Source organism: Alexandromys fortis, unplaced genomic scaffold (assembly GCF_014885135.2).
Source record: "Alexandromys fortis isolate MF-2015 unplaced genomic scaffold, M_Fortis_MF-2015_v1.1 scaffold_82, whole genome shotgun sequence".
Classification (NCBI taxonomy): Eukaryota; Metazoa; Chordata; class Mammalia; order Rodentia; family Cricetidae; genus Alexandromys; species Alexandromys fortis.
This window is the reverse complement of record NW_026067963.1, coordinates 1,744,493-1,771,856: the sequence shown is the minus strand read 5'-3', so window position 1 is coordinate 1,771,856 and position 27,364 is coordinate 1,744,493. Positions and strand designations below refer to the sequence as shown.

Sequence of the window (27,364 nt, the reverse complement as noted above, 5' to 3'; positions counted from 1 at the left end):
AGTGAAGCCAAGAGAATTTCCCAAAGCTTGTGGGCCAGCTAGCTTGGTGTATACAGCAAGAAAACATATTGTCCTCTGACCTACAAATGTGCACTGTGGCACACACAAATGAATCCACATACACACAAGAATGTGTATGGAGTGTGTACATACACACACACACACACACACACACACACACACACACAAAGCCTGGCATCATGTGCTAGACCATCAGGACCTCATGGTGGGAAGTGGCTTTGAATAGATTGCATGCAAGCTTATAAACGTGCTTGACTCCAGCCCAGCCCCGTCCCCCATCCCACCCTCAGTGATTTATATCTATGTATCCAGCAAAGTGGACTGTGCGGTTAAGGAAAACATGAAACTGCCAACTCCTTTTTAGGTCCTTGGTCTCTGCTGCTGATTCTCTGTGGGCTGAAATGGTAGCGCTGTTGAGAGAGGAAGGAATCTATCCCATCCAACCTGGATAGAACAGATGGCTCTGGGGTAGTTGGGAGATCAAAGATGGGACCTTGTGCTCTGGGTGTCTGGGTGACCTACCTCTGGCTGGTGGTTCAGAGGGCAATAGAATGGACCAGAGCTAGAAGCCCAGCCAGGACTGAGTGACAGTTCTCTCTCCCCCAAGACAAGGAAAGTGAGCTAAAGAAGGAGAGGGTGTCACGCGTTTTCACTTGGCAGGTAGGAGCTGGTGGCCCAGCAGACTTGGCTGCGCTGCTAGGACTCAACAATTATCACTAGTGAGCATCTCAGAAGGTGGCGATTGTGTCCTGTTTTGCATATTGGTTCAGGGTGGTAAATGATTTGCCAGAACCCTCCTAGACAGGAAGCTGGAATGCAGACACAGTTCTGCCCATCCCTAAGACCCAGTCCTGCTGCCTTCACACGTCAGACCCACCGGCCATGGGTCCTCACAATCTGTTTTATCCTCTCTCCTGCAGGGCCTTCTCTGTGAGACTTGTGGCCCCAGGGAGTGGAGATCGGAAATGAGTACAGAGGAGATGAGGGTCCCTCACGGTCCTCACTCTCTAACTCTAGAGGCTTTTGTTTTCTAAAGAAGGGAAAGTTATTGTTTGCTCCCAACAGAGATGAGAATAAGTGTGTGGGGGGGCGTGTCCTTCTGAAGCTTTACCATGGGCTGGAGATCGGTCGCTTAGTGGTAGACACCGGGCATGGCATATGCAAAACTCACTCTGCTGTAAACATCCCAAAATTCATCACATGTGTTTGTTGTGGGAGGGGTGGGGTACACAGCACACTAATGCGCCTGTGTGCTTATGTGTGCAAGTGGAGGCCAAAGGTCAACCTCTGTTTCCATTCTTCAGGTGCCATCCATCTAGGTTTTTTTGAGACAGGATCTTTCTTTGGCCTGGAACTTGCCAATTGGGCTAGGCCGTCTAGTCAGCGAGCCCCGGGGATCTGCTTGCTTTTGCCTTCCCGGTGCTAGAAGCATGAGCCGCCATACTTGGTCTATTTGTTTGTTTTGCTTTTGAGACAGGGTCTCTCTAGGTAGCCTTGGTTAACCTCGAACTCCACGGGTAGACCAGGCTAGCCTTGAACTCATAAAGCTCTGCCTATCTCGGCCTGCCCAGCCTTGCCTAGCTTCTTTAGGCGGGGCCATGGTATTGAACTCAGGTCCTCACCCTTGGATAGCAAGCACTTTACCAACTGAACCATTAGCCAGTGCCAACAGTGCACATTCTTTTACAAAATCTTTTTATACCATTTATTTGTGTGTGTTTCTGCGCGTGCACACACATGTGACACAGTGTACTTCAGGTGGAGGTTAGAGGACAGCCTGTTGTAACCGGTTCCCTCCTTCTACCACGGGGTCCTGAAGACTGAAGTAGCATCGTCAGGCTTTCGGGCAAGCATCTTAACTGCTGAGACCTTTTGCTGGTCCTCCAGGATGCCTCCTTAATGAGAACAATGTCACCCCCAAAAAGATCTACATCGGATCTTCCAGGAGGATGACAAAGTGTCTAATCTTGTTACTGTGTAAAGCACAGGTAAGCATGCAGTGTAGACACAGCCGTCTGATGTATTTGTAGCATTAAGGTTTCTGTTCTAAGCAATTAGGGGAAAGATGTGTACACTGACGCCTCGGGAAAACAGAACTGAGGACGGCGCCTGGGTGTGAGGGAGACGGCTATACGCTGCTTGGCAGACAAAGCTCTCTGCTGCCCTGACAGAGCATGCGCGGTGCTGGGAGAAGCTGCTGTTCCCTGTCACCTCACCTTCCGGTGGGGACAAAGCTGTGTGATTGCATGGCCCCAGAGCTGTCGCTAGGGACCCGAGTGTTGGATCCTGCTCAGGGCTGTCAGGTGACCTTGGACAAGCTCTAATGCCTCCTGGAACCCTGCCCACGCTTATCTCCTGATTTATGTCTCTGCCTGGTACTGCTTCACTGACTTTTTGCTGAGGGGAGCATACAAGGCTCTCGAGCCAGAACTGGAGCTGCAGCCAGGCAGCCTCGGGATGCAGGAACAGAAGAGTGAAGGTCAAAGCAGGGATAGCTGAGAAGAGAAGCAAAGCTCAGAGAGAAAGGCAGAGGGTGGGATTTGAACATGGGACATGCTCCATGCAGAGCCAGCATTAGGCTCCCCCAGGACGCTCACCACATGTAAACTCAGATCACAAATACTGTGGCGAGTCTCTAACCTGCTGCCAGGCATTGCCGGGAGAAGAGGGACCCCTAAGGCTCCCAGTTATTCAACAAAAGCTTTAACTAAGCATTATATATGAGCTTTGTGCCAGGCTCACACCACTAAGTACCACCAACATACGAGCGTGCCCTCCACCCCCAGCACACAGCCTAGCCAATGCTCCCATCTTTTTAAAGGCATCCACTTACTCAATGTTAAAACCTCAGTGGGCAATCTTGTGGAGTTCGGTCCTGGCAAAAATGAAGAAAAAGACAGGGAAGCATTTTAATCCTGCTGTGGCTAAATGGAGCCCTTTTCCGGTTTCTTATCTTCAAATTGTTCACTTTGCTTATGAAAACGTATTAACAATGCAGTCCATTAATAATGAAAATTAGTGCTAGTCCTCCCATTGTTTCAGGCGTGTTCAGCGTTATCTGTTATGGATTGTAGGGGACTAGACATGCAAACTCAAGTATTGGTAAGGATCACATTAATACCACAAACGTACAAAGATGGATGCCTGAGGAGCGGTGTGGAGAGGTAGGGGCTGGAGCAGACTGCCAATCTCACGGTCTCGGGTGGGGTCAATGTTCAGCCCCATAGGCTGCCCACTCAGGGAGATAAGTTCTTCGTTCTTTTAGCAAGACACTAGGATTTTGTGTGACGTCTCCTAAGATTTTTTTCTCTACAATTTTTGGAAGAAAAATTAAGACTATGTGTTATTTATTTTCTGCATGCATGTGTGTTATGTGACTATGAGTACATGCATGCATGCATGCGGCGGCATGCCTATGGAGGCTGGAGGACAATTTCAGGAGTCAGCCCTTGCAAGCCCTCTGCCTTGTCCGGACAGAATCTCTCTGGTTCGGCTACTGTGCTTTGGGTCCCAAGCTGAGTGGCTCACCAGCTTCTGACTCCACCTCCCATCTCCCCAGAGGGGTTCGGAGATGACAGATCCACACCACCGCACACAACTTCACCACCACACACAACTCTGCTTTTTGTTTTGTTTTGTTGAGATAGGGTTTCTCTATGTAACTAACTGCCCTGGCTGTCCTAGAACTCACTCTGTAGACCAGACTGTCCTTGGACTCAGAGAGTTCCACCTGCCTCTGCCTCCTGAGTGCTGGGATTAAAGGCAGCACATAACTTTTTATGTCAGTTCTTGGAGTAGATCTCAGGTCATCAGGCTTATGAAGCTACCCTCTGAACCATCTGCCTGGCCCCCAAATTCAGAACATTTAAAAGCTAAAAGATAACGCAGGCGATACCCTTCGCCCTTTGACTAGCTGTGTTCATAGCTGTTGGAGCCTTGCTTTCCTCACTCTCTGGTCCTATCTCTGTTTCTTTCCCTTACACCTCTGCCCCACCCGTACATTTTTGGCTGCGTCACCTCTCTAGACATTTGACACAAGGTCATTCTTCTATATAATAACCATGTTGTGAAATTTATCAGCAATTCAGTACTGTTATCTAATACATAGCTGACACCCAAAGGCTCCATATTGTCCCAATAGTAGCCACATAACTCTGTGTGTATAAAGTGTGTAAAAACAGAGCTGCAGGTGGGTGTGGAGACGGGAGGCAGAGGCAGCAGGGTCACTGTGTATTCAGGAATGTGTAGATTAAACACAGTACGCGCTGTTAGTACAGCATACAGCATAATCGCTCTTTCTGATTGCCAAAGTGTCACCTGTTCGCCATTCGGCCTCCTTCAGTCTGTTCCTGGGTTCTGACAGGCGTCCACCATTGTGGGCAGACTTTGCTGTGTGATAGGCAGATAAAAATGTCTCGGACTCCTCCTGCCCCCACCCTGTGAGCAGCCATTTCTCCAGGAACCTGGTTCCTTTTAGTGGTAGCTGACAAAATGTCCTGACTTTAAAGGGTTAAATAACGTTTTAAAATTCTCACATTGTTCAGGTCCCATACAATACAGGATCTGCAGATACTGTTTGGCCATTGGGCTGCCAGCCAGTTTGGGACCTTGAAACTCTGGCTTTTGCTCTGGGCAGTATTGGCTCCAAGGACTCAAGGAGATGGGGTAATGGAGGTGGGTTTCTTTGTTTTTTTATTTTTTATTTTTTGTTTGTCCGGCATAGACCAACACTGGCCATTTATGTAAGCTGGTTCTCTGTATCATGGAAGACAATGGGAGCCGTTTCTTGCCCACAACAAAAGAAACCAAACAGCCCTTTATCATCCCCTCTATTTGCTCAACAAGTGGAGGCCTGTTTAATTTCATTTCTACAAGATGATGTACAAACAGCAAATAGTAACCGGCTGTTTTGTTTGTTTACTCGGAGATGTTTTGGCTTAGCCCTCAGGGGTTTAGCGGCACAGATTGTATTCTCGCTGCCAGCGAGAGCCAAAGCCACAAGCTGACTGGCAAATACTTCAGGCACGAAAGGTACAGAGGTCACCAGGCAGGAGCCTTACTGTCTTCCAGGCCCTCAGTTCACAATGCAATTAAGCCCGTTCCCCAGCCTGTCAGTGTCACCGGCATTGTGGCCTATGTCCCACACCAGACTCCAGAAAATAAAATACCCTGGCACAGGAGGAGACAGAATAAATTATTTTTGACAAGTAATTTTGAATAGATTGGGTGGGTATATGTGCTGAGAAATCAATCACCCACGACAGATAATTATTGTATAGTTCGTGGATGCCATGTTTTGATATATGCTTCTGTGGCATGATCAAATCAAGGCAATTAGCATACCTACCCCCTCAAATACTTGCCATTTCTTGGTGCGTTTGCGTGTGAGCATGTGGGCGTGCATGTGTGTGTATGCAGGCGTGCTTGCATGAGTGTGTACACGCTGTGGAGGTCAGAAGACAACCTTGGGTAGTGTTGGTCAGACAGCACCACCTCATGTTTCGAGGCAGGTTCTCTCGTTGGCCTGGAACTTGCTCATTAGCTGAGACCGGCCGATCTGACTCTGCCTCCCTGGTGCTGGGACTACACACAGGAGCTACTACCACATCTGATCTCTCATAGATGGGGTTCGTCTTGGGACTGAGCTCAGGTTTTTGCACTTACAAGGCAAATACTTCACCAACTGCAGCGTCTCCCTAGGCCCCAAATATTCGTTAAGTCTTTGTGATGAAACATTTAAAAATCCTGTCTTTGTGTTATTTTGAATAATAATAATTATTATAAAGTTATTAACTATACTCACTTGGTTGGGCAGCAGAATATTAGGCTTTCAAAATGAGTGGCTGTATGATTCATCTTGATTCTTAAAACATCTTACTGCTTTCTTTCCCATTTAAGTTATTTTTTATTCTCATCCTACAAGAATTCTAGACATGCTATATGATATATCGTAAGATAGCCAAACCACACCTGAAGGTAGTAATTTTCCTGTAGAGTGGAATTAAAAAAAAAAAAAAAAAAACTGGGTCAGGGACATGCCTTTCACTTAGGCTTTAAAACATTTTAATTTCAGTTGTACATTTGGCAGGATTAATGTTTTATTCTGCAAATTTGCTTTCAACAGGCACATTCTCCTGTTAATTATTATCCTTCTTTATTGTTTATTAACCTTAAGGGCCCTCTAGTAAACATACCAGTGGGTAGAACTGTGTCTCTGAAAATCATTGAACTTGGTCTCCATATCTGCTGGAACAATAAAAGGTGGGTGTTCCTAAGCCAGCCAGTGTCACCGCCGCAGTGACAAATGGCGTGGTGACTGCCGGTGCATGATGCCCTCGGCGTCACTTTCCATGGTGGCCACGGTCGTACTAATAATTCTTTCATGGTATTTTTCACAACGAAACAGCTCAGTCATCCACTGCACACATCACTGGCCTGCTGGGTTTTCAGAAGGTTCCAGAAGAGATTTGTCCCCCGGTGTGGCCTCCAGCGAGCCTATAAACACCACTTAGCCTGGCTGCCTTCAGTTTCCCCAGAATGGAATTTTCCTCATGATTGTTTTGTTCAGGGTTGTGTTGAGAGGAAGGTAGGCCGTTCCGAGGGCTTCTGTTTGTCCCTCTCTTACTGTGTAGCTCATGAAGCTAATGTTTGCCAACTGCCAAGAGCGTCTACCCCAAATTTGCCCTCGGGAGTGGAGAGAAAGCTCTCAAGCATGGCTCCATGGATCTGCCCAGCCCTCTGTGAGTCAGTACTGCAACCTGGGGCTCTGAGAACACATTGGGTAGAGATATCAGTGCTCAGACCTCAGACCTGATCACTTCGTGGGTCTACTTGCAATTGGTCACAGATCCCTTTGGGAATGCCTGCGGTGGCATCACAGGGTCCTTCCTCAGAGTTATTCTCATTTGTGAGTTGCATGAAGAACTTCAATTTCCCACCCTAAAAGCCAACACCAGCTTTGTCATCTGTCAATTTTTCCCACTAATGCAAATCAATGACACATTAGCCTGCCCCCCCATCCCAACAGGACTCCATGATGGGGCATTGTGTGGGTCGGCTCAGAGCCTGATGAAGTGAGGTATTCTGGCCACTCTGGGCACTAGGTGTTGGCCGCTCTGGAATCTTGTTCCCACTGGAAGCAGAGAAACTAATTCCCATGGTAGCAACTTCAATACAATGAAGGCAACCCTTTCCACTCACCCCACCCAAAGCAGCCATAGATAAACCTCCAAGCCAACACCGTCCTTGCTGTTTGTGGTGCTCTAGTAGTGAAAGCATTTACTGGGTTTTACTTCAGAGGAAACGTGATCAAGTGGGGGGCTCTGTGGACCCCCCCAATAATCCAGTCTAGAATTTCTACCTCCTCAATGCTCTGCCCCGGCAATTCCAGCATGCCTGCCTTATCTGATGAGAGCCCAACCTCTGGACAGCTGTGCCAGAAGCATAAGCTATCTGCAGATGCCCTCGATAGGAGCTGGGTCCGAAGCCACAGGACAGGGCGCGCCCATCAATGAACTTGCCCCACGCAGCTGTATATTCCACAGTGCTCACGATCCAAGTTCCTCAAGACTCCTGCTGGCCCAAACGTGCCGGGTCCTAGCAGTCTCTGAAGATGGCTACTTCCTCCTTAATGCCTTCTGGGAGTGGGGCTTCATTCTATGTAGGGGTTCTTTGGCCTGGAGGAGTAAAAGAGGAATTAAGAGGATGGGCATCCTCCACAGAGGCCCCTGGACCGTGAGAGGGATCTTCAAACTGTGGAAACCATTTCTGCCAGTGTGCAAACTTCTCCCAGCCCAGGGGTTTGAGAAATTTTAAGGTTTAGGATTTCCAGGCTCACCATCCCAATATCACTATCCCATATCTCAGGTCCTGACTGTGGCATGGGGGACCTATTGAGACTACATATTCACTCCTTTGGGACACAGTATTTTGAAAGTGAAGTCTTGGCTCCATCGGAGACCAAAGTCCCTTAGACTGCTTCTGATCTCCACTTCCCCATCTTTCTCCTGTGCCACAGCTATTACACAAGCCACCTGCTCCTCATCCAAAACCAACACTAGAGGAAACGTCCTGCCTTGGGCCTCTCTTCCACCCGGCCCACCCAGCCTACAGGAGCTCTTTGTCCCGCCCGACTAGTGATTGATCCAGATCCAGAGCTCCATTCTGTGCGTGGGGCTGGGCCCACATCTCATGCTGGCACCTGTGTGTAGTCAGTGCATGCCTCCACCCCAGAAGGTAAAATGCAAGACGTGGAGTCGTGTGTTAGTAGCTTACTTTGGGTAGTAGCCCTGGGGACGGGAGAAAGGGGGAAGAGAGAAGCCCACAGAGGCAACAGGGCCTCAGTCTCCAGAGACTTACAGTATGTCACTTGGGAATCCTTGAGAAGGGTCCAGGATTGATCATTTTAAAGCTGTGGGCAAGGAGAAGGGTGTCACTATTTCATTCTAGATGTATGGGAAAGGATGGAGGACTCCCTCCAAACTGTGAAAAACATTCTACAGGGACAACTGGGCAACTCTTACTTTTTAGACTTTAATTTCTGTTTGGGTTTTTTTGTTTGTTTGTTTTAGTATTTACCATAGTTATTGGAGGAGAATGTTTTTGAAAGGAAAACCAAGAAATAAGCATTGAAAAAAAAAGGGCCACTGTGTTTCCCTAAAGTACAGACATATGGTCAACATCCCATTACTCCCCCACAAAGAACACAGATCAGAGGGCAGGAGAGACCACAGACACAGTAAAGATCACTAAGCCAGTATCTTCAGTGGCCAGGCAGGTCTTGGAGAATGGATTTGTCTCCGTGAATAAATACACTTTGTCTTGAAATGTGCCTTCGCCTCTGCTGGTTGTATGTTTCTCCACTTTAGATAGAAACATGGGTCCATGGAACAGTTGACTCTAATATTTGTCAGTAACGTGACAATGATGCTGATGGGCTCACTCACTGGACCTTGGTGCCACAGGAGGGACAGGAAGTGATGGGGAGAGCAGCAAACTAAAGCGCACAGCCCCCTAAAGTGAACCACTACTCTCAGCAAGCTCCTTCAAGCCACAGAGCTAACGGGGCTGGAGCCGCCAGAACGCCAGCATTTTCCAGAGCAGCCTCGGGACCAGAGCAATATCTCCTGGTCACTAGGTGTGGGCAACAAATGTTAAAAGTCATGAAAGTGCTGCGGAGGAAGGAAGCTGAGCAACAGACCTCCAGGGATGCAGGGCCTGAGTTCATCACAACAGATACGGGGTTGATGACAGGCACAGGCGCTGTCCCAGAAGGCTATGCGACACTGCTCTTCATAGGAAAACCAAGTGGACAGTGCGTCAAATCCAGCCGGGAGGACACTAAAACACAAACTGGGGTCTTGGCAGATGGAGAGATGGCTCAGTGGCTGAGAGCATTTGCTCTTCTTGCAGAGACCCAGTATGGTTCACAGCTATCTGCAACTCTAGTTCCAGGGGACCAACGCCTTCCGGCCTTTGTAGCCACGGTATGCACTGGTGTGCTTACACACACACGGATAAAACACTCATAGACATAAAATAAAAAGAAATCAATCTTTTTAAAAGAAGCTTTTATTTTTAATGCCAGAGACGGTGCCTCACTTGGCAGCATAGAAAGAAAAGGGAGACTATTCCAATCTTGTACAGACCCTGCTTTTCATAGACTAGCTGAGGATGGTGGTAAAGACCTCAAAAGGACTCCTGAGGCCTTCCAGACTGGAGCAGCAGGAGACAGAATGCCAAGAAATCAAACCAGGCTTGAGGCTGTGGCTTCACCCCCTCACAAATCAGGAGCAATTGTGGCTAAACAAGCCACAACCCCTTTGTAGTATTTATGGTAATTTAGTCTGTTCTGTCTTGTACGTGGCATTTGGTTCTTGTCATCTAATTTATTTGCATGTTCCCCAAGAAATCCCTTTTGGACAAAGGTGGAAGTGTCTAAGGCCCAGGCATGCCCAACATTCTGACATCGTGACAAAGTATTGCTGTCTCCGAAGTTTGTGCTCAAGAACTGCACAACAGAGTCATGAGGAGAAAAACAACCTCATGATGATTTAAGAATGTTTCCAATTTCATGTCGGTAAGCAGCCATAGCTCTCCTGTGTCCCAGGCATAGTGTGGGCCACAGGAAGGACACCTGACAGCCCTCATAGACAAACAATCCACAATATGGTAGCTGTGGTTGAAAGCTACAGGGTACGGTCTGCGAACCAGCTTCAAGACCAAGGTGATCCCCTCCCCCAGGCCAGGGAGTTATGGACAGAGGGAAAGGATGTGTCTTGAGATGCCAAATCCATAAGTCTGGTTCACCGCCCATTGCCGGGTACCACAGTGGCTCATAAAACCTTCCAGATGAGAAGTCCTCTGCCCCGTCCTCCCCACCCCCGCAGTTCCCTCCCCACGCGACCTCCCATCAGCCCCATCACTGACCACTGCTTCCCTTTAAAGGGAAGAGAAGGCGTCATGCTCTCTCTTGCCTGTGGGGACCTGCTTTCCTCTCTGCCTCTTCCTCACCTCCGGATGTTCAGGTTCTTTGGACTTCTTCCTGTGTTAGCCAAGTCTTCCTACAGCGCCTGGGGACTCTCTGGCTTTATCTTGTTCTAGCTCCAGAAAACCGGACAGGTGTACTTTGGACTGTTGGAGTCCTGTGATATGGAAGGACCAAGAAGAGTAGCTTCCTCCTTGTGGACCTGCCCTGCCTCTTTGCTGTGTCAGCATCCTCTCATTGGACAAATCTTTGTTCATTCTTGCTATCTTCCTTTCCCTTGACTCTCAGCTCTAGTTCCATTGCCACATTCTTACTATTCTGGTAACAAAGTATCTCCAAACAGAGTCTTTCTGCCATCTCTCTCCTCTCTGTGCACTCTCTCCTCTGGTCCGGGTTTTTTTATTTCCTCTTCTGAGCTATTCCAAATCCTACTGCCGTAAAGCTCAAACCCCGAGGGCTGTTTATCACAGCTTGCTGCACTTCCTGCCCTGACTTCCCCTTACACCTAAGAGAGAATGTCAATTTTCAGCCCACCCGCCCACAGGACATGTTCTCACTAGCTGGCTGGCCATTGCCCATGAACGTCACCCGCAGGACACACAATTTCAGTTCCTTAAAAGGCCTGTGTGTGTTATGTCCAAATCCGCGAAGTCCCCCAAAAGCCAACAAGGAGACTGAGTCCCATATGTAAAAGCAAAGAGCCTTTACTTTATGCAAATTTGCAAACTCGGTCTTTCTGCATGTCCAATGTATTGGAATAAACGGAGAGCCCCGAGCTCAGTTAGAATTGGGTTTTATAGTAGTAAAGATGGGGGTGAGGGTTTTTTTGAGGTTCAGGACCCCTAATTGGCTGACATTTGTCTACGCTGGTCCTGGTGAGTGTGTGCTGGCAGGTGATCCTATCTGCCGCGGTTGGAATGTTAGGCATTTCCTTTGGATGGTCTGTTCTTGGGTGGTGCTCAGGTAATCTAGGTTTATGGTCCTTCCTGCAACCAGGTATTGCTTCAGGGTAAACTACTGAGACTCAGGCCTCCGTTAAACTTATCAATGGCTGAGTCCTACACTGGCAGGTGATAATGGTTGGAAGTAAAGAACTTCCTTTGGGTGATCTGTTCATATTTAGCTTATCATGGCTGGCTCCTACAGTGTGAAGTCCTCTCCTGATAACAGCCCAGCCTCTGTTTCTGGTGTTCCTAGGGGGAGGGAGGTTTTTTGTTTGGTTAGGAGAGTGGTTGGATAAGGGGCCATTAGGAATTGTTGCTTTCTTGGGTTGGAGTGAGTTTTTTTTTTTTTGTTTTGTTTTTGTTTTTGTTTTTGTTTTTTGTTTTTTTTTGTTTTTTTTTTTTTTGTTTTTGTTTTTTTTTTTTTTTTTTTTTTTTTTTTTTGGTTTTTTCGAGACAGGGTTTCTCTGTGGCTTTGGAGCCTGTCGTGGAACTAGCTCTGTAGACCAGGCTGGTCTCGAACTCCCAGAGTTTCAGCTGCCTCTGCCTCCCCCATGCTGGGATTAAGTGTGTGTGCCACCACCTCCCGGTTTAAGAGTCCCATACTGTTAGTTCAGGATGCAAAGCTTTATCTAACGTAAACACTGGGGCTGAAGATGCCTGTCCAGGTCCAAGGGAAGCTCCAGTTCCTTAAACTCCAAAAAGCAGTGTATATGTCCAGAAATGACCGTCTTAACCCAGCTCAAGCCGGACTACAGAAGGATTTCTGGTGGTTAGATATTCCTCAGCTTGTGAAGTGGGTTTCCTTCCTGCCTGCCCAAGGGAGTCATTTCCCTTGCCTCTAGCAGAAGGGATATGTAGCTCTCCATTGACATATACTTGTGCTTGCATATTAAAGCCCACGCTGGCCTCTAGACTCCTAAAGTCCCTATTCACAAGTGTCCATTTATGTATTTCAAAGTCTACACTAGCATCCTGATTGCACCAGATCTGGGCTTCCCTCCTCCAGCTGCTCGATCTCCTTCTAACCTGCTATTCTCTACGATTCCCCCACACCTTCTTTCTGACCAGCTCCACTATTCTCTCTCGTTATTCTCTGCTATTCCTGCTTCCCTAGTCCAGCCTTGTCAAGTCTGCATTCTCTCTCTGCTCCGGAGTCTTCCAGACGCCTCTGGCTGCGCTCTCTCTCTCTCTCTCTCTCTCTCTCTCTCTCTCTCTCTCTCTCTCTCCTATAATAAAAACCTTTCCCCCAATGGAGCGGCCGTTTCTGTAGTTTCCCATTTTGGTAGTTTCCTTACTGCACCCCATTCGTACAGTTCTCTCCTTCTCTGGTATGTGGGCTCAGTCGCGTGGCAGATTGCCTGTAACTCTTCAAGCCTAAGGCAAGAGTGCCTAGGCAAGCAGGTGCCAGCTGGAAGCCAGTGAAGAAAGGGCCTCCTGCTTATCCACCTGTGACTCTCCAAGGAGCTCTAAACACAATTCATGTTGCTCCTATACATTTTTAAATGCTTACAAATTGGATTGTGTGAATTTTATTACTGGGGGAGGGCTGTCTCAAGACAGGGTTTGTCTGTATAGTGCTGGCTTCCTAGAACTTGCTCTGTAGACCAAGTTAGCCTTGAACTCACAGAGATCCGCCTGCCTTTGACTGGGATTAAAGGCGTGCGCTCACACTGCCCGGTTTATCATGCTATTCTCTCTTAGGGAGAAAAGTTAGCATGCTATAGATAACACTTGACTACAGAATCCTTGTAGGAAACCATTCGTAGCTGTTGGGTTACAGTGTGAAATGTTCCAAGAGGCTCTTGTCCTTGAACATTTGGTCGCCAGCTGATGGCGTTGTTTTGGAAGGTCATGGAGCCTTTAGGAGCCTCACAAGGGAGGTCACAGGATCCATGGAGGAGGGACTTGAGGTTTTATAGATCAGACCCACTTTGTGACATTCTCTGCCTTCTGACTGTCAGGCAATGTTATCAGCCACCTCATACTCCTGTATCCCTTTAGACTGTAAGCCAAGCAATCCCATAAGATGTTTTTTGTCAGGTATTTGCCACCATAACAAGAAAAGTAATGGCTGTCAAAGATTATTTGGAAAAAGAGGTGCAAAGTGCCAGTGTTAGAAGCCATCAAACAACAATGAAGTAGACGCTAATGGTAGTTATTGGTTATAAAGCAAGAATGGGCACTACAAAGAGGGAATTGACTAGGAGGGTGTGCGCATGTGTGTGTGTGTGTGTGTTGTTACAAATCTCTTTTTTCTTTAGAAAAAGATTTATGTGCCAGACATGGTGGTCCACGCTTTTAATCATAGCACTCAGGAGGCAGAGGTAGGTAGATATCTGTGAGTTGGAGGCCAGCCTGGTCTACAGAGTGAGTTCCAGGAAAACCAGAGCTGCATAATAGAGAGAACCTATCTTAGGAAGGAAGGAAGGAAGGAAGGAAGGAAGGAAGGAAGGAAGGAAGGAAGGAAGGAAGGGTAAGAGGAAGGAAGGGGTTTCTACTGGAATTATCTGTCCTATGTATAAGGTATCCATGAAACCAGAGCACATTAAACAAGTAAGTGAAAACAGTTACTAATCACACATTAGTAATTGCTTATTATTTAATACTATGAGAGTTTGAAGCCTCTGGGGATTCTGACCCAGGGGCACAGGAGCAGTCTGGGAGAACTCCTCAGAGAGGACATTTAACTAGAGCAGCTGTCCCTTGCTTAGCCAGTCTTCTCAGATCTCTTTGCTTGCACAGCCCATGCGCGTCCCAGTCACACTTCCCTTCTAAGTCTCTGAGAAACAGCCCAGGAAAACAGATCAGGTGATCCTGATTGCAGCCTCCTTCCACATACAGAATGAAACCCCTGAAGGGAAACAGCTTGATTTTTACTGGAACTCCGAGAAAGATGCTCACAACTCAGATTTACTACCATCCTGCCTCTTGTACTTTCAGCAACTCAAGCATCCTAACCTTGTCAACCTCCTGGAGGTCTTCCGGAAGAAGCGGAGGCTTCACCTGGTGTTCGAGTATTGCGACCACACAGTGCTTCACGAGCTGGACAGATACCAGCGAGGGTGAGTGGCCATCCCTTACCACAGAAACGGACAAAGCAAAGCTCACAAGGAGCCATGAGGGAAAGTAGCCATGGGGACTTTTTTAAAAGACTGTATAAGAAGCCATGCATGGTGAAATAAGACAATGGACAGGTTGAAGCCACCCTGAGCCATAAACCCTGTCTCAAAAGCAAACAAAATAAAATAAAATCAAAAAGCAAGTAAACAAAAGTAATGATCACTGTATCTCTGATGCTGGGTTAACAGGCCAGAAATTTCAAAAAAGTAAAGTGTGAAATAAGTTATAATGTCATTTCCATGAGTAACATAATAACATAAGAGACAAACCTTGTCTTCCTTGGTCCAAGTCTCTGCATTGAAGTTGCTGCAGCCTCTCTGAAAGAAGAGGGAGGAGGAGAGGAGATACTTTGTGTCCAACTAGGGAAGTGTAGCAGCTTGGGCTTTAGAAGAAAGCATTTCTAAAGAATGGGGACATACACCTGTGATTCCAGTTCTTGGGAGGGTGAGGCAGGAGGATCACCAGTCTGAGGCCAGCCTGGGCTGCACAACAAGACTTTGCCTCAAAATACATACATGCATGTATACATACATGAATGAATGAATAAATAAGTAAGAAAGAGAGGCAGGGAGGGAGGGAGGGGGGAAGGAAGGAAGGAGCACAAAAGTAGAAAAAAACTAAAGCAACCTGAGTATTTGGTTCGCTGCGTTAGTCTGGACGTCTTTGGTACTAGTGACAGAAACTGAACTTGAGGTGAGCACCAGTGGAGAGCACAGGCACAGGCGTAGGAAGCTGTAACCAGAAGAAACTGCTGTATGTGTGGCACAGGATAGAAAGAACTGGGTAAGGAAGGTGCAGGCTAGAGCATGGCCACCGCGGTTTCTCCAGGGGAAGGGCCCTTCTGGGTGAGGAAATGGCACATAAAATCCACCGGATTCCTGAGCGGCGGCTGCAATGATGCGATTATCCCTGGAGCCATTTGCTATGACCGGAAGGAGAGAGAGAAGAATTACTAGTAGGTCATGGGAGTTAGAATTGAAAACGAGTCAAGAAAAAAGGCTTCCTAGTGGAGGCGGCATGCGGTTCAAAATGGGGAGAATTTAGAGAAGCTGGTAAGGGAAGATTAGCCCATTCTTTTCTCTTACTCCATTGCTGGGGGTGGGGAGGTTGACCTTGGCTGGGGAAATATGGAGAGTGCCTGGCAGGTCAGAGTTGTGGAATAGTGGACTGACCCCCGGCTTGTGTCCTGACTCAGTAGCCAGAGGACAAGATTCTTCTCATATTTCTTCTCAGCTTTGTCCAGGAGCTCACTCTTCCTGTGACATTGCTCATATATGATCTGTCATGACCTCCTGGTAAATGAGATTAAAGCTGCTTGCAGCTTGTTAATGTCCATGAAGCAGGCTTTTCACGATCCAGAATGTTAGAGCCAAGAAGACAGGCGCCTCCCTTCGGAGAATCATCAGCACAGAGGAATGATGTCTTAAAACGAGAGAGCATCTTCTGTGTCGATATTTGCTCGTTCCGGAGCTTGCAGGTAGCACTCAATGCAACTTCGCTGGTGTAGTTTCTGCTGCTGTGTGGTACAGCGAGATACTGCAGGGGATGCGGCTGCTCACGGTTGGTCCATTTCCCTCTGTTCTTATACCGTAATCAACACGGAAGCCTTCTGGAACCTCAAACAGCATATAATCTGCCCATGTAAACAAACACATCACTAACTGTGTCCCAGAAAGCAGCTTGCTGGGTGTCCCCTGATCTAATCCAATCCTCTCCCTGTCTACCCAAAAGCAGCGACAAGTCTCACACGTTTCCGACTTGGATGATCCAAGACTGCCTGCCCCCCTTAGAAACCCGCCACAGCCGAGGTTATTATACCTCTGCTTTTGAGTGACCGCCTGAAGCAGGATCCCCATGACCTACCTCATCCTTGGGTTTGAGTCATCTACTCCAGCAACACGCAGACCCCTGGGAAATGTCTGCTCAATTTGCTGCTTTATTACCAAAAAAAAAAAAAAAAAAAAAAAAAAGGAAGACCACAAACAACAAACAGGGTCAAGCATGAGAGGTGTATGGAGTCCACGCCCTCTGTAGATGCTCCATTCTCCAGGAAGCCCCACAAGTTCAGTTCTCTGCAGGCTCTGCAAACCCTGCCCTTTCGGGTGCTGATGGGAACTCCACTGAGTAGGCATGGTTGCTAAGTGACTGCTCAGGGAATTCAACAAGAACCTGTCTGTTGAGATTCTTCTTGGCTTATCTGTGATTCATTCATTCCTCCGGAATCCGGGACAGTGCCCCTGGGGATGAGGACGGTGGCTTTCTTCATGGCCACCTATCTCTAAGACAGAAACGAGGGTTGGAGGTAGGAGGGATGGGAGACTGAGTTTTTATGACCTGCCTTCTGGAAGGAGTTATGAATCAGGCATAGTAAACTCCGCAGGTAGACAGATAAATGGGTGTGTGTGCTTTGTGCGCATGTGTGTGACACTGTGGCAAAGGTTTGAGAGAAACAGCTTTTAGGAAGAAGGACTTATTTGAACTCCTGGTCTCAGAGGCTCTGGCTCATGGTTGACTGACTATGGGTTGGGGCCTGAAGCGATGCAGGATACCATGATGGGGAGGTCGAGACAGGGCAAAGCTGCGAATCTCACGACCAGCAGGAAGCAGAGGAGTAACAGGAAGGGTCAACCTTTGCCCTTCAAGGCATGCCCCCAATGACGGACTTCCTTCTACAGAAGCCCTGTTTTCTACAGCTCCACTCCCCCCCAGTAGTCTATTCAGATTTTGAGTTCATTGGCTAATGACCCTACGTATATTAGGTCAGAACCCTTGTCATCTCGCTGTCGCTGGAAAACCTCACACAGACAGAGCCAGTGGCCTGCTTCACTGATTTTCTCTGCACCCCTCGATCCAGTCAAATGATACCATCAGGACAGAGAGGGGGCGGGGAAGGGAGCAAGAAAACCTTAGCTGGGATAATGGCCAGTCTTGTTAAATTTGATGAAAGGCATTTTACCTACGGAGAAGAATCTCACCAGAAGTGGGTGGAGATGCAGCCAAACTGTCTCACTGTGGTGACAAAAACAGATGGCCTGCTTTCCCTCACCCAAATTCTTTGCTCCTCATAATGATTATAAACTGATTTTTTTTTTCATAAATCGCTGAGCCTTAAGCCAGTAGTCAAGGTTTATACGTAGATGTTGTTATACATAGAGTTGCTGCTCTGGTTTTATGCATTGGGCTGGCTCATTTGTTTGGTTGTTCACAGACACTGTCTTGGGTGTTGACAAAGCCCCCCGTCTGGAGGGCTGGAGACCATGGCCACAGTGGCCAAGTTGCCAGCTGCTTTGCCGAGAAAGCGCTTCATGCCTTGGGTTCTGGGATGAGTTCTCTGCTTTGCCAAGACACTTTTATATGTTTCACATGCATTGGAATCTTTAGACCTATTATTAATATAAATCATTACATCAAAATATATTATTTCTAGCTAGTCTTTCATTACTCAATATTCAAGAAGTTCTCAGCATTTGATCTGATAAATAAGTCTACTGTAAATTTTTCCTACAAATAGGTTTTTCTTTTTCTTTGCTTTCCCTTTAGAAGTTCTCAAACCAGGACTCTCAGGTATACCTTTCCCCAAACTGAACAAATGACCACCCATGATGCAAACAGATATTTTTTTTTGCTTATAACTAACTCTAACTTATTATAACTTCAGTTCTATTACTAGACTATTTTATGCGTGAAGTCTATCAAATGTATAAGGAAGGAATAATAGCAACCCTATCAAACTCTTCTAGAAAACACGGAAGAAACATTTCCCAAGTAATTTTCTGAGCCCACTCTATCCTGATGCAAAAACCAGATAGAGATGTTTCTAATCAATGATGAGTGTTTCTCATGGATCCAGGAGAAAAATCCCTACTAAAATTATTAGCAGATAAAGCAATGTAAAAAGTGGGACACTGACATTTTCTAACCTAAAATTTTTTAGATAATCTAGGCTTCCTGTTTCTTAATTTAATTTATTTTATGTGTATGAGTGTCTTGCCTGCATGTACATTTGTGTGCTATGCGTATGCCCAGTGTTCTCAGAAGGCAGAAGGCGGGGTTCATCTTCTGGAACTGGAGCTATGGACGGTTATATACTACCATGTGGGTGCTGGAACTGGAGCTATGGGTGGATGGTTATATACTATCATGTGGGTGCTGGAAACTGAACCTAGAACTTCTGCAAGAACAGCAAGTGTACTTAACCTCTGAGTCATCTCTTCAGGCCCTGTAGGCTCCCAGTTTTGACAGATGAAGATTTAATTCTCATAAATCATTATCGCCTCTGCTTCCCTATACCAATTCTCCAAATGCTTACATTATTAATTTAATATTAACTAGTCTATACTATACCATTATACCATACCATAGTTTCATATTGTATTTTTGTTGTTTTTTGAGACAGAGTCTCCCTATCTAGCTTTCACTGTCTTGGGACTCACCTTATAATAAAGCAGGCTGGCCTTGAACCCACAGAGCTCCGCCTGCTTCTGCCCTCCCCCCTGCTGGGATTAAAAGCGCGTACCACTGCGCGAACTTTCTTACTGCATTTTCTCTAAATATCTTCTTTGCCCTTTAGATTGCCTTAACCCTATTGAGAATTTCCCCTAGTTTTAAAATAACCTCTACACTTCTCTGCAGGGCACTCACATCTGATTCCACTAGTCCCTATGCATTTCTTTCTTATCTCCTGGTGGCACCCTGCCTTTAGTCCCCTGTGTCAAAGCCTAATGTCCAGCTGTCCTCCTGGGATCTCCTTTTGCTGCTCTTGCAATCCCCCCTGAATTTCTCTGCAGTTGAATTCCTTACTTCCTGAGTTTCCTGTCTTCCTCTTTCTGGGTTTACTTAATAATTTTTCCCCAGCACATCTATCTCTAACTGTAAAAGGATGGTATACTTGTTGAGAAATCAGATTTTTTTTTAACTTTGCTTATTTATGTGTTCTATGCATGCTCTTCTCCTCATGTACACCAGATCAGATGGTGGTGGGAACTGAACTCAGGACCTCTGGGAGAATAGCTATTGCCCTTAACCGCTGAGTCATCTCTCCAGCCCCCTAAATTAGATGTTTCTAATCATACCTCCCCAGCACTACCACCTCAGTATCCCCTCAGAGGGAAGCAGACAGGAGTCATTTGTGTTTCTGGGGTAAAACAAGCTTCCCAAAGCAGAAGGAAAAAACACGGGGCAGCTGGGCTCCCAGCTTTCGGGAGGCAGAGATCAGGAGTTCGAGGCCAGGTCAGCCAGGCAACAACAGTGAAACACTGTTTCCAAACAACAACCAGGAAAGAGCACAGCTCAGATACACTGGAAGGAGGCCTGAGAGCCGGCTCTCTTTATGGTCTTCCTTGGTAGATGGATTCCTGTCCAGCCTCCCTGGAGAGAGGAGCTAGGGAGCTGGCCACCGTGTGGTTTGTACAGTGTCAGCACTGAGAAGTGTGTGATAGTGCGCTCAGCATTAGAAGAATACTAATTCTATGATGTTATAAGTCCTCTTGCATTATTTATCTTGGGAAATGTCTTTGGAGACTCAGTTCCTTGGCACTTACGACTTTACGTTGCACAGTCAGTGAATAAGTTACAACGCGTTTTCTGAACAAGAGATGGGTGCGGGAGCTTTGGAAGTCCACTTCTTATTCGTATCTTTCTAGGCCGTTTTTTCCTGATAGGTGAGTGTTCCTGGTGTTTGTGCCTGCGTGTCACTAGAACAAGGAAGAGGATTTGGTGAAAGGCTACCTCAAGCCTGAAAACAAACCTAAAACAAATCCAAAAACTGTCTCTTCCTGGAGGTGGCCTCCTCATTTCCAGCCCACTGTCCCTGTGTCTGTCCAAGCATCCTTTGATTTGCCTGAAAGGATTTCCGGCAAATCTGGTCCGCGACAGCAGTGACCTTGTGGCCTCTCCCAGGGGCTAGAAGTGACTTTCTGTGATCACCTTTAAAGCTACGTGCATTTCCTCCCTGGTCTGCACGGCAGCTTTGGCTGAGGGCCACAACAACATTTCATTTTCAATTCATAAAAATAATAAGTCCAGCGTGTGTGTCCGGGGGTGGTCTCCAAAAATAAGCAATTCTCTTTCTAATCAGTCCTTGCCCCATACTTAACATGCTTCTTTCCTGATGAGATGCCTCTTTCCATTCACACACAGTGGCTGTCAGGGCTCCAGGCTGCCATGGTTAAATCAGCCATGACTCAGTGAGGAAGGGATGGAGAAAGTGGCCCAGTTAGATGCTGTGATGGGGAAGGAGCAGGAAGACGTGAGGGTGATGCGGTTGGCAAGGAGAGGTGTGTGTAGGGAAGGGAGCGTGATGCTTATCTGTGCTCTAATTATTTTGAACTTTAGTTATACGGCATGCCACAGAAACCTCTTCCTTGTCGCAGGAAAACCTCACTTCTCTCCCTTCAAAGGAAACAAACGGTGCAAGTAGGCATCCATCCGGAGATGCTGCGCGCAGGGGACGTCCTTGCTTTAGGACTGTAGTCTAGAGCACCCTGAGAAAGACACAGCATTGTCGTTCGGGCTGTTTAGTCACTAACTTTATGTTAATAAGGTCCGCATCACAGAAATGGGGCCTGGTGGCCCATGCCTGTAATCCCAGCACTTGGAAGCTATACAGCCTGAGTTTTAGGTCAGTCGGGACCACCATAGCAAAAAAACATGCCTCAACCCTCTCCTAAAAAACAAAATGAAACAAAACAAAGAAAGAAACCGAGGAGGAGTTCAAGTTTCAGGCAGTCCCAGGATAAAAATACTCGTTGAAATCCCTGTGGGCTTTCATGAGTCTTCCCTGTAAAAATCTGTGTTTGTTTGCTCGATTTCCCTCCCGTTCAGCAGTGTGCTGGCCACACACTGTTAACACTCTGGGTCTCAAGAGGGTTGTCTCCTGGGATGTTTCAGTACCAAAGCCTGGCCTGGTTTGGACTGGGTTTCTTGAGCTGCATTCCATGGCGGGAATGAAGAATGTGTTTGTGCTGTGTTTTGTTTTTTATTAGGGTACCAGAGCATCTCATGAAGAACATAATTTGGCAGACACTGCAGGCTGTAAATTTCTGTCATAAGCACAACGTAAGTCTCCTGCTCACCTTTGAAAATTTGGGCGGCTTTCCCTAAGCCATGGCTGAGCCTTGTTCAAAGTTCCTGTCACACCTTGGTGGGTATAATTTTTCATAAACCTGGCAGGCATAAGAGGCTGAAATCCCCGGCTTAATTATCCCTTTGTATGCAGCTCTTATGACTCAGATATTTGAAAAACTACTTAGGGGCTAGAGAGATGGCTCAGCGATTAAGAGGACTGGCTGCTCTGCCACAGGACCTGGGTTCAATTCCCAGCACCCACACTGTAGCTCACATCTGTGGGTAGCTCCAGTTCCAGGGGCTCTGACACCTTCCCACCAATGCATATAAAATAAAGTTAAATAAATTATTTCTAAAGAAACTAGTCCCATTTTTTTTTAACTTTTAAAATGTGAAGCTGAAAGCCCCTCACTTACTTAGCCTGTGATGGCTTGGTTTCCTCGAAAGGCTTTGAAATCCAGAGGGGCAACCCCAGAGCCCTCATGCCTGGTCAGCTGCAGCTCCATGGGTGGAGTCCCAAGCCCAAGGTACAAGTGTTAGTGTCTGCTTTGGTGAGATAAAAATGCTAAAGCTGCCTCTGGTTCTCCTTGCCACAGCTGGGCTGGAGGGAGTCACAGGGGAAGACAGCCCAGGTGACATGGCTTCATAGATGCTGAAAAACCTGCTGCGCTCTCCCGCCCCATACAGCGCCTCCTGAGGTGGCATTTCATTTGTATTTTAATAAATATTCTGAGTTTTTATTAATCATGTTACAGCCGCCCACTTCATGGGTTGGAACACGGTTGTGTACTTGCTCAGAATGGATGAGGCCTTGGGTTTGACCCCCAGCACGGCCATCAATGGACTCACCCATGAATCAATACAGCAAAAAGGAAAAAGAAAAAAAAATTAGATTCCAACTGCTAAATGCAAAATTCCCAGATAGTAATTTTAGAATTTCATTCTAGCCATGAGTACCATTGGACTGCAACTGTTAGCTCAACTCCCAGGTGACCCGAGCCTGAGGGGTTAGATTTCTAAGAGTCTGCCCAAGTGAATTTCTTCTGAAGTTGCTTTTCAAGAAGAAAATAAGAGAACAGCTATTATTTTGCTTTCACTAGTTGAAGCCTAGAATCTTTTGTCAGAGCTGGGGTGGAACTCCATGGTAGACCTCTTGCCTAGTGTGCATGAGGTCTTGGGTTTGACTCCTAACACCGAGAGAAAAAAAAGCACCGTTTTACAGCAGAAGACATGGGCAGTCCACAGTCCCCGTCCTTGTCATTGGTGGTTAGCACTTTCCCAGGAAGCCAATTTCAGCATGGGGGTGGCAGGAAGGAGAGTGGGGGAGGCACAGAGGGAAGGGGGGGAGGAAGGAGGGAGAATGAGAAAGTTAGATCTCCAGCCCTGGTGGGGAAGATGGAAGAGTTGTGGATGTGAAGACACGGATAGCATACCACAGCTCTCTGGAGAGCCCCAGATTCCGTCCATGCGCTGGGGGCGGGGATGCTAAGTCGGGGAGGGTGCCGAGTGGGGGGGAGGGTGCAGAAGCTTCAAGGAATTCCCAAACAGAGCGAGAGCACATTCTTGCTTCTGAGTCCCTCTGCCCATTTGTCATCGCGGCATTCAGGGAAGGGCCTATTTATAGCAACACGTAAAATGGCTGGTGAAGGACTTCGGACCCCGGAGCCAGGGGTTACTGAGAAGCAGATAGCAGAACTTAACCCTCCCCCAGCCTTTGCAGAATGAAAACGCTGGTGGGAAAGGCCCGATGCTGCTCTCTCAGCCCCCACCGGTCCTTTGGAGTGGGAACTGCTGGGCCCACGAGGAAACTCTGTCCTCTTTCCAGATTCTAGAAAGTCAAGGATAACCCCAAGGGTTTCAGGCGGTAGGCCAGCAGTCTCTTGGGCGGCAGAAAGATCGACATTTCCCAGCAGAGAGGAAAACCCTTGGAATATTTTGTCCCAACTTAATTTCTAAATGGAATCGTTGGTTAAAAGTTGTTGACTTAAGAGGTTTATTAGATTTTTTTTCAAAGAAATTGTCGTTTAATAAGAAAGGCCTGCATAGCTTCACCCTGTTAAAGAACGCGGCTAGATACCAGGATGCACAGTGCAGGAGCCGCCTGCGCCCGCAGAACCCTGGCCGTGCGGTGGGACAGAGCTGACACCTAGCGACTCACCCCAGAGGGTGAGGCTGCAGCCTGCGCTTGTTTATCTTGTCAGGACAAATGTCAGAGCTGCAAGGGAGATCTCTTGGCAAGCACGGCTTCCAGCCCAATCTTCCCTGCTTATCTCAGCAGGCCCAGGGCTTGTCCTGTTTACCGAGCAGGCCGCGTTTTTTTTGTGAACCCTGCTTATGCACCACACTGTAGCTCCTGCTACAGGCTGTGGGCCTCGGAGCCTTCGGTCCTTTCTCCTTCACCTGCAGCCAGCAGGTTAAGTGTGACTCCTAGTTAAACACCAAGTTCCCCTTTCTAATATAGATTGTATGCGGTATGAGGTCACTGGTGGGGTGCAGTGCGTGGATAAGGTCCTGGACTGATCCCCAGCGCTGAAAAAAAAAAAAGTCATTTATCTGAAATCCAAATGTAACCAGTTGTCTCACATGTCTTGATTAGCTGAGGCTAGCCCCTCTCCTTTCCTTTGTCCTGTGAACACTTCTAGGTCTTTGGGGTCCTTCAGGAATTTAAAATGATTCTGTCTATAGGGATGGTACTAGCTCTAGTCTGTTGTTTCCATATTCAACGGGCTAGTGAAAGATTAAAGTGACGTAGCCATCATGTGCTAAATATCCCTGCCCTTTGCTCACACGGTAGATGTTACGGTGGCTCCTTCATAACATTCCTGTCTTGCTTCCTCCTCACCAGTGCATACACAGAGACGTGAAGCCGGAAAACATTCTCATCACAAAACACTCAGTCATTAAGCTCTGTGATTTTGGGTTTGCACGGCTTCTCAGTGAGTACCGCTTTCTTCTGGGGTAAAAGAAACATTCTTGCTGTGAGAGCTGGTCTAGGTACTACAGAAGGCCCGTTCTTGTGTTCTGCCTAGGAAATAACCTTGCTATAAATTACAATTCATGCAGAATTTTGGAAGGGGATATAACTTGAAAAATGCATAGACCCGCAATGGTTTAGATGTGTGGGCTATGTGTAAAGTGTACCACAGGAGTTATTATATATTATAAGGCATGCCAACCTCCTGATTTCTACCCTCACCTCGCTTCCCCCCTGAACTAACACTCCCCATAAGTAATGCTTTAGAAGGGTGGTTTTTAATCTTGGCTGCCTGATTAACACCCAAGGAACTTTAAAAACTGTACTGGTAAAAGTTAGGAATATTTCCTAACGCACGCTCCTTACCGACACAAAATTCCCAATCAAGCAGAATTAAAACAAACCAAATAAGAAACATCCAGGTTTAATGGGAGTTCTGCGCTCTCGGGTGGCCCCGGGGGGACCACTCTAATGCAACCACTGGTAGGAAAGAAATGGGAGACCACGTGTTCCTCTTTTGGGGGCTCATTTAAATACCCTGGGGAGCGGTCCCGACACCCCCACCCCCGGGCTGCTGGGATTTGGAGTCCACACCAGGCCTGGGGGCTGGGGCCTAGCTCCCAACTTGACAGTAACCTTGGGCCCTCTCCAAGTATTCTGATAGTCGGATTGGAATGAGGCCAAAGCATCAGTAACTTAAAAATTCCTGGGGCCAAGCGATGGCAACTAGCAGCCAGCACTGAGAGCAGGAATCTGAAAAGCTGTAAGCTTCTGAGGTCAAGTGTCGTCCCCGTCCCCCCCCCCCCCCCCCCCCCCCCCCNCCCGCCCCTCCCCCCTCAATTTGGATTCCACACTTCCACTAGTCTGTTTCGCCCTTCCCTCACTCACCAGCTGGACCAGGTGACTACTACACAGACTACGTGGCCACCAGGTGGTACCGCTCGCCTGAGCTGCTGGTGGGGGACACACAGTATGGCCCCCCAGTCGACGTCTGGGCGATTGGCTGCGTCTTTGCTGAGCTGCTGTCCGGAGTGCCTCTGTGGCCGGGGAAATCTGACGTGGATCAGCTCTACCTGATAAGGAAAACCCTGGGTAAGTGTTATTTCTGCCCTGACTTTTTTAGAGAACTGGCTAGCTTTCCCCGCGACAGCGCCACATTCCCAGCTCACCAGACACCAGGGAACTTCGGAGCCTCACAGAAACGGCGCCACGAAAAGTGTCTACAGTTTATTTGGATAATGATAATAACTGCTTCTCACTGAGAATTCACTAATTGTCCAGAAGATCGGGACTTCTGTCTTGAGCTTGCGTTGGATCCAGCTAACTTCTAGAAGCCTCGCCTTGGCAATGTAAACACTATAAGGACTTGCTGGTCACAGCAGCTTTCGCCGCCGATTTCATTTCCAGGCCGAATATTACCCAGAGTGCTTGGGACTAGAAGCGTTGATGACTTTGGAGATTTGGATGGCGTATCTTAGAGATGGGGTCCAAGCCTAAACAGAAAACTCATTACGTTTCGTTTACACTTTACCCACATATCCTGAAAGTCATTGCACGTAATCTCTTTAGTGTGCCTGTGGTTTGCCTGTGACCCGTCACCTGATGTCGAGTGTGGAATTTTCTACTTGTGGTGTCAGCTTCAGATTTTTTAATTAGGGAATGCCAAGCCTGAACGAGGATGTGGTGATTCATTCAGGTGTCCTTGACTGCAGCCGGCCTGGCAAGTTTTGGATTATTCAGACTCTGTAGCAGAGGAAGCACCTTAGCCTTCTAAGCACCAAGAAGAAAGACTGGTTTTTCTCGCACCATTTTTAGTTATATTTTAATTTTGTCTTGCTTTTCCTCTAGCACCAAGGTGAATGGTAAGGACAGACGAAGAAAAGGAGGGACAGTGAAGAGATCTTTCCAAAATCCAGGGGGTTAGATTTTACTCTGCTACGGAGCCCAATTTAAGGCAGAATTTCTCCATAAACTCTCGTAGTATCAACAATCACCAGGGAACTTTGTCTTCCCAGACACTGAAAGCTGCCTGCGGGTGAGACTGTGGTTCCTATTTTCCCTACCCTCCACCAACGCCTTATACAACGCAGCAGCCTCCTTAAAGCCCAGGCAGGGACTTCCTTGACCGTTTTCCCCAGTGGCTTTTGGACACTCTCCTCAAGTTACTCAGCCTTGGTGGGAAAGGCTGTAAGGACCCAGGGATATGTGTCTCCTCTATGCACATACATGAAATTAATTTTTAAGGCTAGTACGTAAGCTAAGGGGCTTCATTACAGCATTTTCAGACATATGAGTCACCATCCTAGAGGCTATATTTTTGCTTGCTTGTCTACATAGAGCGAAGACAGGTAGAATTGTAAACCTTAACCCTAGACAGACTGAGCTCTAGTTAGCTAAGAGCTGGGGTCAGCTGGGTGACGGCACCTCTGGGCCTTTGTGGTCGTTTGTGCCCCCCATCCCGGGAAGCCCCTCATTCTATTTCCTCAACAGAAGTCTTTCACGGTTAGATCCCTAGGACTTTATATGAAGACACTGCCAGCCCATTCGGTGGTCATGGCTACAGAATGGGCGTCATTTAACAGGAATCTAGAGCTCTGCTTCGGTGTCTCACGCCGTAAATGCTTCTAAAGAGTAGATGACGTCGAGTTTCCAATAGAAGGCCACCTGGTGAAACAGGACGAGGTGGTTTCAATTCGGAAGTGGGTTCCTTACAGAAAGCAGAACTTCCATTAACCCGGCTGGCTACATTGTAAG

At 47.3% G+C, this 27,364-nt stretch overlaps 1 protein-coding gene and 1 long non-coding RNA gene across 2 annotated transcripts in view; one reads left to right on the top strand and one right to left on the bottom strand.

Moving 5' to 3' along the window:
* Positions 1-27,364, top strand: part of Cdkl1 (cyclin dependent kinase like 1) — a 41,937-nt gene that overhangs the window by 5,619 nt on the left and 8,954 nt on the right. The window contains exons 3-6 of the mRNA XM_050153684.1: positions 14,392-14,513; positions 21,555-21,627; positions 24,482-24,572; positions 25,502-25,702. Coding sequence (XP_050009641.1) covers positions 14,392-14,513; positions 21,555-21,627; positions 24,482-24,572; positions 25,502-25,702 — 487 coding nt within the window. The remainder of the gene's footprint in view (positions 1-14,391; positions 14,514-21,554; positions 21,628-24,481; positions 24,573-25,501; positions 25,703-27,364) is intronic.
* On the bottom strand, positions 6,034-11,715 carry LOC126508447 (uncharacterized). The gene is made up of 3 exons (XR_007593821.1): positions 10,450-11,715; positions 8,380-8,431; positions 6,034-7,697 (listed from the first exon to the last, which is right to left on the bottom strand). It is a non-coding gene; the product is annotated as an uncharacterized lncRNA (long non-coding RNA).